This window comes from Mirounga angustirostris, unplaced genomic scaffold (assembly GCF_029215605.1).
Source record: "Mirounga angustirostris isolate CCGP_5_RB_7025 unplaced genomic scaffold, mMirAng1.0.hap1 SCAF_2, whole genome shotgun sequence".
NCBI classification, from domain to species: domain Eukaryota; kingdom Metazoa; phylum Chordata; class Mammalia; order Carnivora; family Phocidae; genus Mirounga; species Mirounga angustirostris.
In genome coordinates, this window is record NW_026991710.1 from 146,234,767 (window position 1) to 146,249,117 (window position 14,351).

The 14,351-nt window shown below is 37.3% G+C and overlaps 1 protein-coding gene across 2 annotated transcripts in view; it reads left to right on the forward strand.

Moving 5' to 3' along the window:
- Positions 1-1,956: 1,956 nt before the first annotated feature.
- GALNTL6 (polypeptide N-acetylgalactosaminyltransferase like 6) overlaps positions 1,957-14,351 on the forward strand; it is a 1,204,984-nt gene continuing 1,192,589 nt past the window's right edge. The window contains exons 1-2 of one of the 2 annotated variants that reach the window (XM_045880135.3): positions 1,957-2,573; positions 2,966-3,275. In XM_045880135.3, coding sequence (XP_045736091.1) covers positions 3,138-3,275 — 138 coding nt within the window. In that variant the 5' untranslated portion in view covers positions 1,957-2,573; positions 2,966-3,137. Of the gene's footprint in view, positions 3,276-14,351 lie in introns of both variants that reach the window. The other variant, XM_045880134.2, reaches the window with a different exon arrangement.

Genomic DNA, 14,351 nt, shown 5'->3' on the forward strand with positions numbered 1-14,351 from the left:
CTACACAGTAAAAGGGGTGAACATAATAATTTTCTCCCTCTAGTTTCTACCATATATTCTGCATGTACTTGATTTGGGAAGTAACGGTTATTATACCCAGTCACTGAAACTAACAATGTTCTGGGAATGGGTACTGTTTGCAAGACCATTTAGTAGTGTAACAAGTATGAAGCATAATTCATGTCAGAATCCTGGATTCAGCAAACAGAATGACAATATGACAATATGTCTATTTGGGATCCAGGGCTTTTTTTTGAGGGGGGGGAGGGTATGAAGAAACCATTATTTAAAACGTGAAGAATTTTTAATTTTTTTAATTCCAAGTTTACCTTTGAGTACTTTTATTTCTTAATTGTTAATAACATCTATAAGGCAGAAAATGTCCAATATACTTAAATAATTCCCCAAAACCTTTCCTTGAGGACCAAACCTCCCAGCAAAATCTCTCCATGCTGTTTCTTCTCAGAATTCATATTTCTATGTTTCAGAACTGCACTTGCTGAGAGAGAAAAAGATCAGAAAATAATGCAGAATACAAAAGGCAGGGTGTGTGTGTGTGTGTTTGTGTAAGGGTGGTGAGGAATTACGCCTCTTGCTCTCTGGATTCTTGCATTTGTGAAAAATTGAAGGGTAATTGGTCTTTACATAAAGGACATATTTAAAAACATTTATGAAACGTGTTTATATACTTTTTTGAAATGCAAGTGATTCACAAAGACAAATATTGCAGCACAAAGCTTTATTCATGCAGTCATACAGCCAATATATATTGTTCAAATACATTTTAAAATCATAATGTGAGGAGTTGAAGGCATAATGACTCTTTAACACTCACATCTGTGTCTTTCTCAAGTGAGCCACGGATAGAGAGTAGAAGTGGGTGGCAGAGGGAGGGGGAGGAGAATAGGGAGCCAGCGAGCGAGAGATGAAGAAGAGAGGAAGAAAAGAAGGGAGAGGGAAAATACCAAAATACCGTTCTGGGGCCCACAGTCTCATCTATCCCAAGTATGTGGGCATCACATCTAGCCTGTAACAAAGAGATGGCCATGGCGCTTCTTTTTGGTTCTAGACCGGGCTGATACAAGGGGGCACTGCATGCATGTCTGTCGCCTCATTTAAGTCCCCATTCCTTCAGGAGTTATGAGCTCTGGATCCCAAGAGTACCCAATGCACGTTGCTAGGCACGCAGGTCTCTTGGAGAGGCTGCCCAGGTTCGTGCGTGTGCGCTCAGGGGCGTTGGTGCATCTCTATGTCGGGGAGAGGGAGGAGTCCCTTCTGCCAGAGATAAGTCTCGATCCCCACATCTTCCGGGTATCATGGGAGGAGTGTGCGAGGTCGGAGGGACAGGTAGCCCTTGCAGTGAAAGAGTGCGGAGTGCGGACGAGCAGGGCGGGGGAGGAGCGCGGAGGCACTGCCAAACCTTAACGGGGCCCCGGGTGTTTGCAGACCCAAGTACAGCGCCCTGGGTCTCCGCGGGAGTCGCTCCAGAAGCTGCTGCCTGAGAACCCCGAGCCTCAGCCCTGCCTCGCTTCGGGAGCCTCTTCCTCCTCCCCCCCACGTACCTGGCCTGAGCGGCGGGACCCGGGAAGCCCCTCTCGGCGGGACGGGCCCAGCCTCGGTCCTCCTCCGTCTCCCGCGGCCGCCGCCGCATCCGGGCTCGCTACGCTCCCGCCGGCACCATGGAGGAATCGGGGTAAACCCGCGAGCGCCGGCGACTTTTTCTCCGGAGTCTCTGGCCTGGCGCCTTTTGGGTGAGATGAGTGGGGGAGCGGGTATCTATGCCGGTCTGAGGTTGCCCCGAGAAGCCCTGGCCGAGAGAGAGAGGCTCGGCGGAGGCCGGCAGCTGCAAATCCACGTCCTGCAGCGTCTTCGCCCTCCCCTCTTGCTCGCAGCGGGGTTTGTTTATATAGGGTCTGGAAGCTGGGCGGAATTGCCCACCCCCTCCAGGCGGCCCGCCCTCCCCTCCCGGGCTCGGGCTCCCGCACGTGGTCGGCACCAGCAGCCTCTCGGCGAAAGGCCGACGACAGCGAACGAGGAGCGGGCGGCCGGGAGCTAGCGCGGCGCAGCTTCGCGTACTGCTCGCCCTCCCCGGCGCCCTCGCCCCTTGCCCAGCGCAGCGCAGACTCGGCTTCACCTCCCTTCGTCCCCTTCGCGGGAGGCGAGGCTGAACATACCGCCTTTCAGGTGCTCGTGATGTTTCTCTGGGTTCGCTCCATTGCCGGAAAAGAATGGTAACATGAAGAGCGGAGCGTGAGAGCGTCACGCGGGAAGGGGAAGGGATTGACGGGCAGAGCGCTTACTTCGCGGAAGATCACGTTGCGAGGGCTGCGCGAGGCGAAACGGCGCGGAGCCTCCACTTCCTGGCTGGACTCCGCGGACGTCTGTAGCCTCCCTTCCTGCAGGTTCCCCGCTCGCGAGCCGCTGCCTGCGGAGGAGAGTTGAGACAGCGCGTGAGCCGCCAGGAGTTTGTGGACCTCCATCCAAACAGGAGTTGTGCTCCGGTGCCCGTGTCCCTGGATCCGTGTGGAGCCCGCCAGCACGCTGGCTTCAGAGGGAGTTGAACTTGAGTTCAGGTGGGTTATCCCGGGGGAGCACAGGAGGAGACAGACGTTCAGGGAAGACGAGGAAGGTGATGTTGCAATGTCAAAAGCGGACGCTTTTCTTCCTGACTCTTGCTGGGGCTGAGCCGCTTCCCCCCACGTCGTTCCCCCGACCGACCCGCTCCTCCCTGACCCAACCCTCCCCCACTAAGGGGGGGAAACACCACCCCTGCTGTGTTCTTACGTATCTAGAATGCTGTAGACTTTCATAACTTATGATTATGTGTCAAATCCATTGCTTTGTATTGCTTTATATGAAGAGAGGCTTAATGATTTCCTCAGTCAAGTCATTTACTTCTAAGCCAATAGATAATGCCTTCGTCATAGTTTGCTGGGGGGAAAGTAACTGTGCGTTTGTTCTGCAGATGCCCAACTCCCTCTGAATCCTGCAGATTGGTGCTGAGTACGCAACAAAAGTTTTTAGCCTCTCCTCAGTTTCTGGTGCTTCGCAGGGGAGAGGAAAGGACTTTGGCATTAAACACAAGAAGCAGTCAGGGAGCCATCTCCTCTAACTTTTCTTCTCTGTTATCATTTGCAATGAAGAGGAAACAGAAGAGATTTCTGCAGATGACTTTGTTATTCATGGTGGCTTTAATTTTCCTGCCCAATATTGGTCTCTGGTCTCTGTACAAGGATAAGCACTTGGTGAAATCTACAGAACCCGGGGAGCAGCAGGTAAGTGCCATCCGGAGAAAGCTCACAGGATTGGTAAGACGTGCAACTCGCGGGGACACAAGGAAGCAAGTGTGGTAGCCTTGGGTTTTCTCCCAAGTATTTGCAGGGCACGTATTACAAGACTCGAGACTTTGGGGTTTAAGAAAGTCCTTGTTTTAAGATCTCAACTAATGACGTGGGTGAAATGTAAAATAAACTAGAAAAGAAGGATAAGAGAGGAAGAGAAGACAGTCTCTCTCAGTTGGTCTTTAGGTTGATTTTAACTTGAGGTGTATGAAAGGTAACTGCTAATTTGTGGGATATGGAAGTGGGTTTGGTACAAGTTTAGTCACGGAGATTTGTTTTTGCTTTTCATCCGGTTTGGGTATCTACATTAAAGTGAACTGGGCCAATTAAATCATTAAACTTGTGAAGTAGTTCTCAAAAAACAAGCCACAGCTTTCTATATTTTTGGTTGTAATTTTTGCTTAGCAACAGCTTTTTACTCTGTGGAAACTTAAAGTCTCTGTTTTTTCTCTCCTGTTGCTAAGGTGGTGTGGTGGGGTATACAGGCAGAGTTATCGAGGATGTCTGTTCAGTTTCACAATCTGGTGATAATAGTTTGTTGCTAAAGGCTTTCCTTCATATTTGAAACACTGCGTAGTGTGGTATGTTTTGTTTTCACGTATATGCAATCTGTTAGTATGTGTAACACTCATGACCTAACAGAGATCAAAATAACGCTTTCTTAGTGAGTAATAATGCAAAAAATCCTTCACGAAGTGTTGATGAGAAGTAATATTGTTGAATTTCTTATTTATTAATAAGTAAGACAGCTTCTGTAATTAAACTTTTAACAATAGAATGCAGCCTTCTTCGTGGTATTGATGTAACACTTTTTTTTTTTTTTAACTAGTCCTGTGCATCACCTCAGAATATTAATATTCTTAATTTCAAGGGTCATCACCCACGTACACTGTGTACCTTCCACACATATTATGTGTTTAAATAAAAGTCCATTTGTGGACAACAGGAATATATATCAAAGGTAATTAAATATTTGTTCTTATACTTAACAAAGTTTAATCTCTTTATACAGTGAGTGGTATACATGTGAAATACATGGAGGTAATCTGCTTTTTCATTTTGAGAAGTGATGGTTATCAGTCTGTAAACTTTAAAGATAACTAGTTGCTTATGGATTTTTGGTAGATTGGAATTTTGAGGAAAAATGTTGACATGTTTTTATTTAGTTGTTGATCTCTACCATCCTTTCTAATAGGGATATAACTTTGATTTGAAGTATATTGTTTTGTCATTCCAGTGAAAAAAAGGAAGATGGGCACTTTGAATGTGAAACTTTTTTTTCCTATTTAGATCACTCATTTCTCCATCCTTGTTAAGAAACAAAATTTTGTTAACATTAGTAGTTAATACTAATGTTATTATGTAAAATTTCTATTTCAAAATAGTTAAACTAACAAAAGCAAAATGACTTTTCCTTGAGTTTTGTTAATTCAATTAACCATAACCATCTGAAGTATTTGTTGTATAGCTAACATAAAACACTAATTAATCTTATTAATGAGATCTTTACAACTTTCACACTGGGTCTTACTGATTTTGACTCTTAATGAGAAATTTGTTTGTATAATGGTATTAAAAAATGAAATATGGCAAATCAACTTTCTGACTTACTGTAATCTGCAAAAGAGTTTCCTTGTTCTGGTTCTTTTGTAGTACCAGTGATACTTAATATTAGGTAATAAATTAACCATTATGAAAGGCATGTGTTGGTAAGATAAGGAGCTGTTTCTCAAAGTTTCATACACTGTTGAGTAAATAACTGATGGAGATCTTGTGACATTCCAGTTTAATAATCCTCTGTAACAGTTTTGAAACCAAGAGTAAAGTCAGGCAGTAATATGCCATAAAATGAATGTCGATCACATACTTTAGTAGTTTTTAACCTAAATAATAGTTTTAAAACTAATTCTTACAGAAACAAAATAAAGTTAAAAAGGTAGAAATTGTCACTTACCGAAAGATAGAATTCATTGTAAAACAGGAAAAGATAAGCTTTTATGGGTTTTATTCCACTGTTAAATATAATTGGAAAGATAATTAGGATAGTTGACATTATACAAGTATTGGATAAGTAAGAGTTAAGTCATATATGTATTATAAATATATATATATATATATATATATATATATATATACACTTGACCAAATAAAAAAATGACTTTCAGTGATGAATTAAACATGCTCAATGTTGTGATATAATAGTTTGCTAATGTATCTATAAATCAATGTTAGTAAGTCAGCTAAACACACAGGTTTCCAATTGAAGCATGTAATTTGACTATTGGGTAATGTGTTATTTAAATTTAGCAGTTTGTTCTAAAAAGACTATTTCATGGTTAATTGCTAAAATGTTCTTCAAAAGCCATCTTTTACTATATTTATCCCTAAGTTGTAAAATCATGAGGGTAAGGATAATGTGCTGATTGAGGCATTGACAGCAGTAAGTACTGAAGCTATTCAAAACAAGTCACGTGCCCATATGAGCGGTCTATTTTTACAGCAGTTATGTGTAAAACAGCATGTGTGATGTGGTGGTGGTCACAGGAATTGAAAACCTTCACCATTTTAAATAGTTTAATTATTACAATGGGCTGTAGGGAAATACTTTAATTTATGGAGATTCAAAATCATGGAATGGCTAATACTCTTTAAGTTCTCCTAATTTGTATTTTATCAGAGCACATCACTAATAGTTTGTCTATCCACTGTTCAGTATAAACAGTATTTATTATATAATCTGAAACAAAGTGAGGGTAAACAGAAAACACTGATAGAAACTATACGTTAATTTTCATGCTGTTTAGTATTTTGCACATTTTTTCTCATTTTTATACTATTACAAGTTAATTGTATTTATTGTCATTTCATATTAAGAATAATTTTATGACAATTCCCTATTATAATATTTACCCATTCATGATGCAGAAAAGAAAAAAAATAAAAATTCCCAAATTATTCATCTAAAAGTTTTTTTTTTTCTTTTCTCTCACACAACCAAAGGGGATTGAAAAAATTTAATAATGCAGTAATTAAAGTGTGTATTTTATTGTTTGGGCTCTGCAAAGTTAGAATCCAGTTACTAAAATAATTTTTAAGCTTTTGAGATTTTTAATGTTTTAGAAAAGTTTGAAGATATTTTATAGTTTTGGTTTATATGTTATCAATCATAATTGTCATATGTTATTTTCAGTTGAGTAATTTTATCACTTTTTTGCTTTTATGGGGATGATATAATTATCCCCTTTGTTTTGTTTAGAAATATATACATATATTATAAAATAATCTATTGATAATGAATATGATATTTAGCTGAGAATGATTACTGTATGATTATTGTGTAATAATTCTTCTCATTTTTCTCTTAAAATTTGAATTGCTGTTCTTTTCTGCTTTCAGCTGCATTTAAATTAACATTATGTATTTAGATCTTAATTAAACAGGCATTAGGGTGATAATTAGAACAAAACAATATTTTAGAGCAAAACTACTTCACTCAGCATTATTATACCTTTCTTCCTAATTATTCACACAAGAATAGGTAAATAAAAACTACCCCCAAAACACTATGTTTTCCTAAATACATTGAAAAGCTTAATAAAACAAGTAGCTGTAGTTTTGGCAACAAAGTTGCAAATAATATGACTTGCAGAAATAATACAAGAATATTCAGAATATGAAGAAGATCTTGCAATATTTTTGCAAATCATTTTTTGAAATGAAAGAAGTAGAGTCAAATTTCCAGAATTTTAAATCAGACATTTTCACAATTATTCAGAATGATTTTAGAAACTTGTGTTTGGCCTGGATTTTTTTACCACATTAAAAACCCAAAACTAGATACTCATGTCACTTTAAAATTGTAGTACCTTCTTATTTCTTTGTACTTAGGAAGTTTTATTGATGAAATAGGGCTAATCATCATTGCCACATAAGGTACATAAAGTTCTGAAATCACATCTTGGGTATGGAAAGTATTGTGTAGTAATATTTTGTTTTTAGTCAGATCCATATGTAAGCTGTACATGACAGATGTGGGGCTTCACCTTCATTTAAAAAAAATAATCTTCTGAAAGATTTCTCAGCATCTTTGACCAGCTCTTCTAAATGTTAACCACATTTTGGGGGGATTCTTTCTTTTGGCTAAGAACATTTTTCCCCTGTGGCATTTTAAACCTGTTTTATGATGTGAAGATGTCAGATAATTGGTACTGAGTATATGCAAACTGTCTTATGCTTTTCTTTGTCATGCTGATCACTAAAGCAGTAGAGTGTGTCTGTGTTTCTTTTCCAGCAAACACCTTAGATATTGGAAGAGCTAAGGACAGGAGAAAAAAAATAAGGTTTTCTCTCTTCCTGCACTCAGGATTATCAGTGCACTAGATGTGAAATGATGCATTAGTTTGAGCCATACTGTTCTTAATTAGCTAAAATGTAGGTTTTAAATTAGGATTTTAAAGGACCTTTTCTTGAATTTATGGAAAATCCATTCTGACTCGCTACAGGATCACACCACACAGACCACTGTAACAAGTGTCTTAATTATTTGCTGTGACCTCGCAGATCGCAACATGATTAGTTCATCACCTTGCCTCCTGGGAAACTGTGTGAAACACAGTCTTCTGTTCACAATCTGGTAAAAAAATTAGAAGGTTTTTCTCCTGTCCATTGCTGTGTTGGATAAGCTGTGCTGAATCAATTAACCTCCTATATATTTTTTAATCTATAAAAGAAACCAAGTCAAGACGGAATATGTAGGGAAAAGGGTAAGGAAGTTTGGGTGCTTTAAGTGGTATAGAGAAGAGAATTGAGGTTTTTTTTTTTTTTTTTTTTTTAAGTTCTGTCAGGAGTAGCCATAGCCTTTAGGGAAGTTTGCAACTCTGTCTCCCTTGTAACACTTTTGTACAGATGAAAGTCAGCTAAGGTACATCAAGAATAACCTTAAAGGAGGGGATACAAATTAAATGAGGAAAAGAAGTTAGGCAGTGTAAGTGGGATATAGAATCAGATGTGGTTGTGCTTTGTCTCAGCAGTCACTCATTTCTCATTTGCTTGGCTTGCTTATGATGAAGAGGTGAGCACTGGATACTTCCATTCTTAAAACCATCTGACATGACTACATCGTTCTTCTCTTTACTTAACATTTACATGTGTTGACAAAGTACCATTATAGAATCAAATGTCCAAATGTACCAAGAAATAGGAGGTTCTCAGGATAATAGTAAAAGACACACTCATAAACTAGATACTCGCTCTCCATATGACCTCCACCTGTCACACCATAAAGCTAACAGTTCCTAAATTCTCCCAAAATGTAGTTGTAATTCTTGAATGGACAACAAAAAAGAAAAATAAAAAATGTTTGTGCCACTGACAATTTATATTTAGACAGGAAGGAATACACACACACATATATACTGGGTTTATTTAAAGGTTGAAAAGAAGAGACAGGGCATCCACAAACATTCAAGAACACAATTACCACCATTGTTCCTCACTGATATGCTGGTGTTTGTTACTACCAAACTCTAACTAGGTGGCCAGAAAGGTATATTTAGGGTTAAGGGCAAATTGCATGAATGTCTTCTTCAACTTTCCTACTTCTAGCATAATGGGGAAAAGTGTGGACTGGATTAGCAGTACTGTCAAAGTATTCATTTCACGTATTCATTTAACAACACACATACATACATCCACATGCATGTTCTCACTTATAAAGAAAAAATAAATCCACCCAACTGTTTCATTTTGTACATTTTTTTTTTTTACTTTTGTAACTTTACGCTTTTTCCATTGCTTTGAATCCACAAAGAGGCTGTTAGTCATCTGAGTCTGAAGCATCATTTAAATGTTATCAGTATAATTCTAGGAAAGTATGGAGAGAGAGAAAGAAGATGCATCTGTCTCTAGAAGTACTTACATCTATTTAGCAAGTGTGAGACTCATAGCAAGGATTTAGCTTGTTAGACTTGCACAGATTATAAATAGGGTGATTTGTTTGTTTTCTGGTAATAGAATCAACACAGTTGTGGTTGCCATCAATGCGGTGGTGGCTATCAGCTCTCTTTTGCAAGGAGTGGTAGTGTCTCAATAAGGGCTGAGAAGGCTAATTTTAAATTTATTGCTCAATTACTCATGGAATGTTATTTTCAGTACTTGAAGTCTAGAAAGCAAGAGACGCAATTTTATTATAAATCATTGTGAATTATTTTATCATAATAAAAATGACCACATTGTCAGGGCTGCCACCCAAGTTTGAGTGAGTGGGGCTTTCCTTTTTCCTTATTTTTGGCATGTCTCCTCAGCAAAAGAATCCAGCTGAACTTAATTATAAGAGAAATATCAGAATTTCCATTCTGTTTTGTTCTCTTTTAGTATGTAAGGTTGTAGGCTCTGGAACCAAATTATCAGGGTTCAAATTCTGGATCCTGCACTTAACACTTTGTGACATTTAGCAAGTCACTGATCTTCCCCAAATCAGTTTTCTCTTAAGTCAAATGGGGATAATACTTTTCTTGTAATGTTACAGTGAGGACAAAATAAATGCTTAGTATCTTGAACAGCATATAATAAGGGTTAATGAATATAGATTGTTATTATGGTATAAGCATTTATAAACAATCATTGCCATTAACAAGGAAATTAGTGTTTGTTTAATAAATATTTACAGATGGTTTCTCTTTGCAAGACTGTGTCAAGAGAGCACAGCACAACAGTGAATATGATAGAGGACTGTCATTGATGTGTTAAATCTGGAAGGGAGGGACTTTTCAATAAACAAATAAATAGGGCCTAGAAAATGAAAGGGCTTTTTCTTTGTAATTTTTTGGTCCAATGCTTAAGGACAGGTTGTTAATTTTATTTTTTATCTAATCATTTATTGCAAAAAATGATTTTTTTGGTATAGTGCATCCAAAGTTATTAAAAAATGAAGCTTTTAATAGGAGAGATTTTTTTTTAAGTTATGCTTCTTTGTAGTGACCACTTTCATTTCCCATAACAAATAAAGCCCATGCCTCACATATAGTCATTTTTTTTTGCTACATTAATTACAAACAAGAATCTGAGAACTACTTTTGTTGTTTAAATCTTCATCATGAGAGAGAGTGATTATTTTGAAGAAAAAAAGTTAAAAAGCAGAATAGGAACTATTAAAATCATGAAGCTACTTTGCAGAGTTACTATTCCCTTCAGTGGAGTTAGGGGATACACAAAAAAGCATATTGCATGTGCCTGTTCTTAATTTTCTAAATAGTGAATTGGTGAGGTAAAATTGTTATTCATGAAACAACCAACAAACAAACAAAAAACAAGCACTGAATGGTAGAATTTTCTGTGTGTATCATGGACCTTTAGAAAAGAGAGAAATGGTGTGGTCTCTGGACTCATTAGACAGGGCTTCATTCTTTTAGGGGGAGAATGTTGAGCTGCATCTTCTTATCAGAATTAAGACAGTGTTGGGATTAGGCTGAGGGAAGGGCAGATACTTCAGGTTCCGACACTGGGCTCACCACTTACCAAAATATATCATCTTGGGCAAGTCACTTAACATCTTTGAACCTCAGATCTTCATATGTTAACACCGATATTCTCTCATAAAAGGGTAGCAGAGAGAACTAATTGGATTAATATATGTAAATTGCCTGGTGCATAGTAAATAATTAAGGGAAGCTAAACAAATAGCATTGCTACCTTTTTCTCAGTTTTTAGAATATTCACCGAAGGTAGTGAATAAGCTTAATATTGGGCAAACCCAGTAAAGGTATAATAAAATATATGAAACATCACTATTAATTTCTTTATTATTGCTAATATAGATGTTTATTGGGTATGTGTACCATACAATACTCTGCTACACCCTATGGCAAATAAGTGATTAAGAGATAAATCTGTTTTCAATTAGCTTACAATCTGCTCATTAAGAGAAGGCATGCACACACCCATAATATAGGGATGGATTAAATTGTTTCATAAGAAATACGTGTTCTAATTATTTACAGTTTAGAAGAAGTAGAGAAAACGTCAGTTATTGTGTGATATTTATGTGACCCTAAGTGCTTTCTGCACAATTACTGATTTAATCCTCCAACAATTCATTGAGATGGTTTCTTCTGAATAACTCAATTCACAGTTAAGTAAGGCTCAAAGATAAAATTTGAGTCTCTGCACTGTGGATTCATAAAAAAGAAAAAAAAATGATGAACAGTGTTAACAGCTACATAGTTTAAGGCAAGTGAAAACTTTGAAAAAGTGACTGGGCTTGATAATTAGTCTCTGATAGGCTCTTGATTGAAGTTACACACAGTCATAGAGGTATAAACAAAATTGTATATGGTAAGTGGTAAGATTAAACATACAACTAAAATATCTTATAAGATAGATAACAAGTAATGGTGGGGCTAGCATTGATATAAACAGCTGAATGTGGGGTCCTGGTAGGTAGGAGACAAGAGAAGCCAAAAGAAGGCTAATGCATGAAGGCTAGTCCCCAAGGAAAATGAAGGTAGACGAGAAAAAGCAGGAGAGAAACAGAAAAGGTTGTTATGATATGAAAGGTAAATACAGAGCCTGTGCTTGTTATAGTTTGGCAGAGAAGTCTGAGATTTTTCTTATGCAATTATCTTACCAATTTGGAGAGATAATTGAACATTTGTGAAATGTTCTGCGAAGTGTGAAACCATATAATATAGGTAGATATCTATAATATCTAGATAGATAGGTAATTAGATGTTTATCATAGTATATAAAATCCTATCATAAAGCTTGAGGACAATAATACAGAATGGGGATTTCAAGAAACCATGCCACCACCTGGTCAGTAAGACAGCAATGCATCTGTCAAAATAAATGCAGACAATGAACAGATATGCAGAGCAAAGGAAAAAAGCAATTGGTTATGTATAGGTAGTAGAATGAGGGAAGTGACCCTTCCCTGTAAATATTAATTACAGAGATAAGGAGATAGTAGTATTAAGTTGCCAAGAATCCCAAGATAATATATGAATAATTAAAAGTAATAAAGTCATTATGATAAAAACAATAAGAGTAAAAGTAATAATTAAAGGCAATATATTAACATTTATTTATAGTTTCTTACTATGTGCCAGACACCATGTTGAGCTGTTCTTAAATAGTCACAGCAAATCCATGGTATATGGAAGATTACTATCCTGTATTGCAAAAGTGAAGAGACTTTTCTTTTTCAAAAATTTGTTAAGATATTACAGTGATTATTCTACCAATATTGAAGTGTTGGACTATCTATAATTTACCCCATATAATGTAAATACATTGGATATCCTGGACCATAGAGTTACATATTAATTCAACTATGAAACGAAATATGCACAGTGGTTAAGGGTTTGGATACTAGAGCCAGGCTGCCTGGTTTCAGTTCCAGCTCTATTATTTGCTACCTGTGTCACTTTGGACCAGCTGCTTATCTTTTCTGTGTCTTAGATTTGCCATTTATAAGATGGGTATAAAAAACAGTGCCTACTTGGTTGAATCAATGTGTGGGTTAAATAGATTAATGTTTGTAAAATGTTTGGAAAACATAGCAAGCAATTTTAAAGTGTTAGCTATTATGATGTGTTAGAATTCTAGAGAATTGAGATTGGATAAAAAAGGAAAAGTATGTTCCTATACCATTTCTTTCATAGACCCATCATGAGGGTTTATAAAAAAAAAAATTTCATTCTTTTAAAATATTTATTTATTTATTTGAGAAAGAGAGCACATGCATGTGCACGAGTGAGGTAGGGAGGGGTAGAGGGAGAGATTCTTCAACCAGACTCCCTGCTGAGTGTGGAACCGATGTGGGGCTCCATCTCAAGACCCTGAGATCATGACCTGAGCTGAAATCTAGAGTTGGGCACTCAACGGACTGAGCCACCCAGGTGCCCCCCAAATTTGCATTCTTATAAGGCTTTAAAAAATGTTCAAAGAAGCATCTTTAACTTCTTTTTCTTTAATTTTTAAAATTTATTTATTTACTTTTAGTAGCCGATATGGAAATAAAATAGCACTTATTAGTTCAAAAGTTTTTTGTAACTTGAACCAAGGACTCTTATAGCCCTACCTGTGAGAGCAAACTGGATTTTAACAGAGAGTTTAGTTCTTCCCAGCATATGCAGTCAGCACCAGTGCTGTTATCTGGACCTTTCCCCTCATATTTTTTGTGCTGTTCTCTCCACATGGTGTTTATTTCTCAATGTGAATTTTGTCCTCAAGGGATAAAAGCTGTCTTATAAATTATGTCATTGAGTCTGAACTTCTAAAAAAGATTATCTAAAAATGTCTTCAGGGTTGAATATTTTATTTTATTATTTTATATAACTTGAATTTTAATATTATTGTTCTGGTTGCTTCCAAATGATGCTGTTTGAGACTGGAGTAGAGAGCTTGACAAAGGAAGTGCTCTCTCACTCCTAGTGCTTAGGAGAAAAGAACAGGCTGGAAAGACAGAGGAATGGAAAACTGTAGAAAATTAGGTGGTAGGGGAGATGAAAATGCTTTCATTCCCTAGCTGAGTGAATCTTATCATTTTTTAAGGTAGCCTAACAGAAGGGTGTCAGATTAACAACAACTATATAGTAGGATTCTTTCCCCCTCTTAACTTCTATGGAAACTTCCATTTTTTTCTTTCTTTCTTGAATCCTAATATATGAAATATGGAGGGAAAGATAGGCATCAGAGAGGCCAAGGGATACTATTCAAGAAAGGGTAGAAATACAAACTACTTTATCACTTTGCCCCCCTCTTCCATCCTTTTTTCTGCTCAGAGCCCATGCTCCTCTGCTTTTTCCTTTAAATTTTCCTAAAGAAACATTTCAAGTGGGAATTGATTTGATCAATTATTGGTCCTATGAATGGACGAAAGACTTTAAACTCTAAAAACTTAAGTCTTTTGCATTATATTAAAAAAAAAAAAGTTCTGTTGAACCTAACTGGATTTTCAATTATTGAAATGTGTATGATGTGAGAAATATTTCTTTAGCTCAAGGCTTTTAC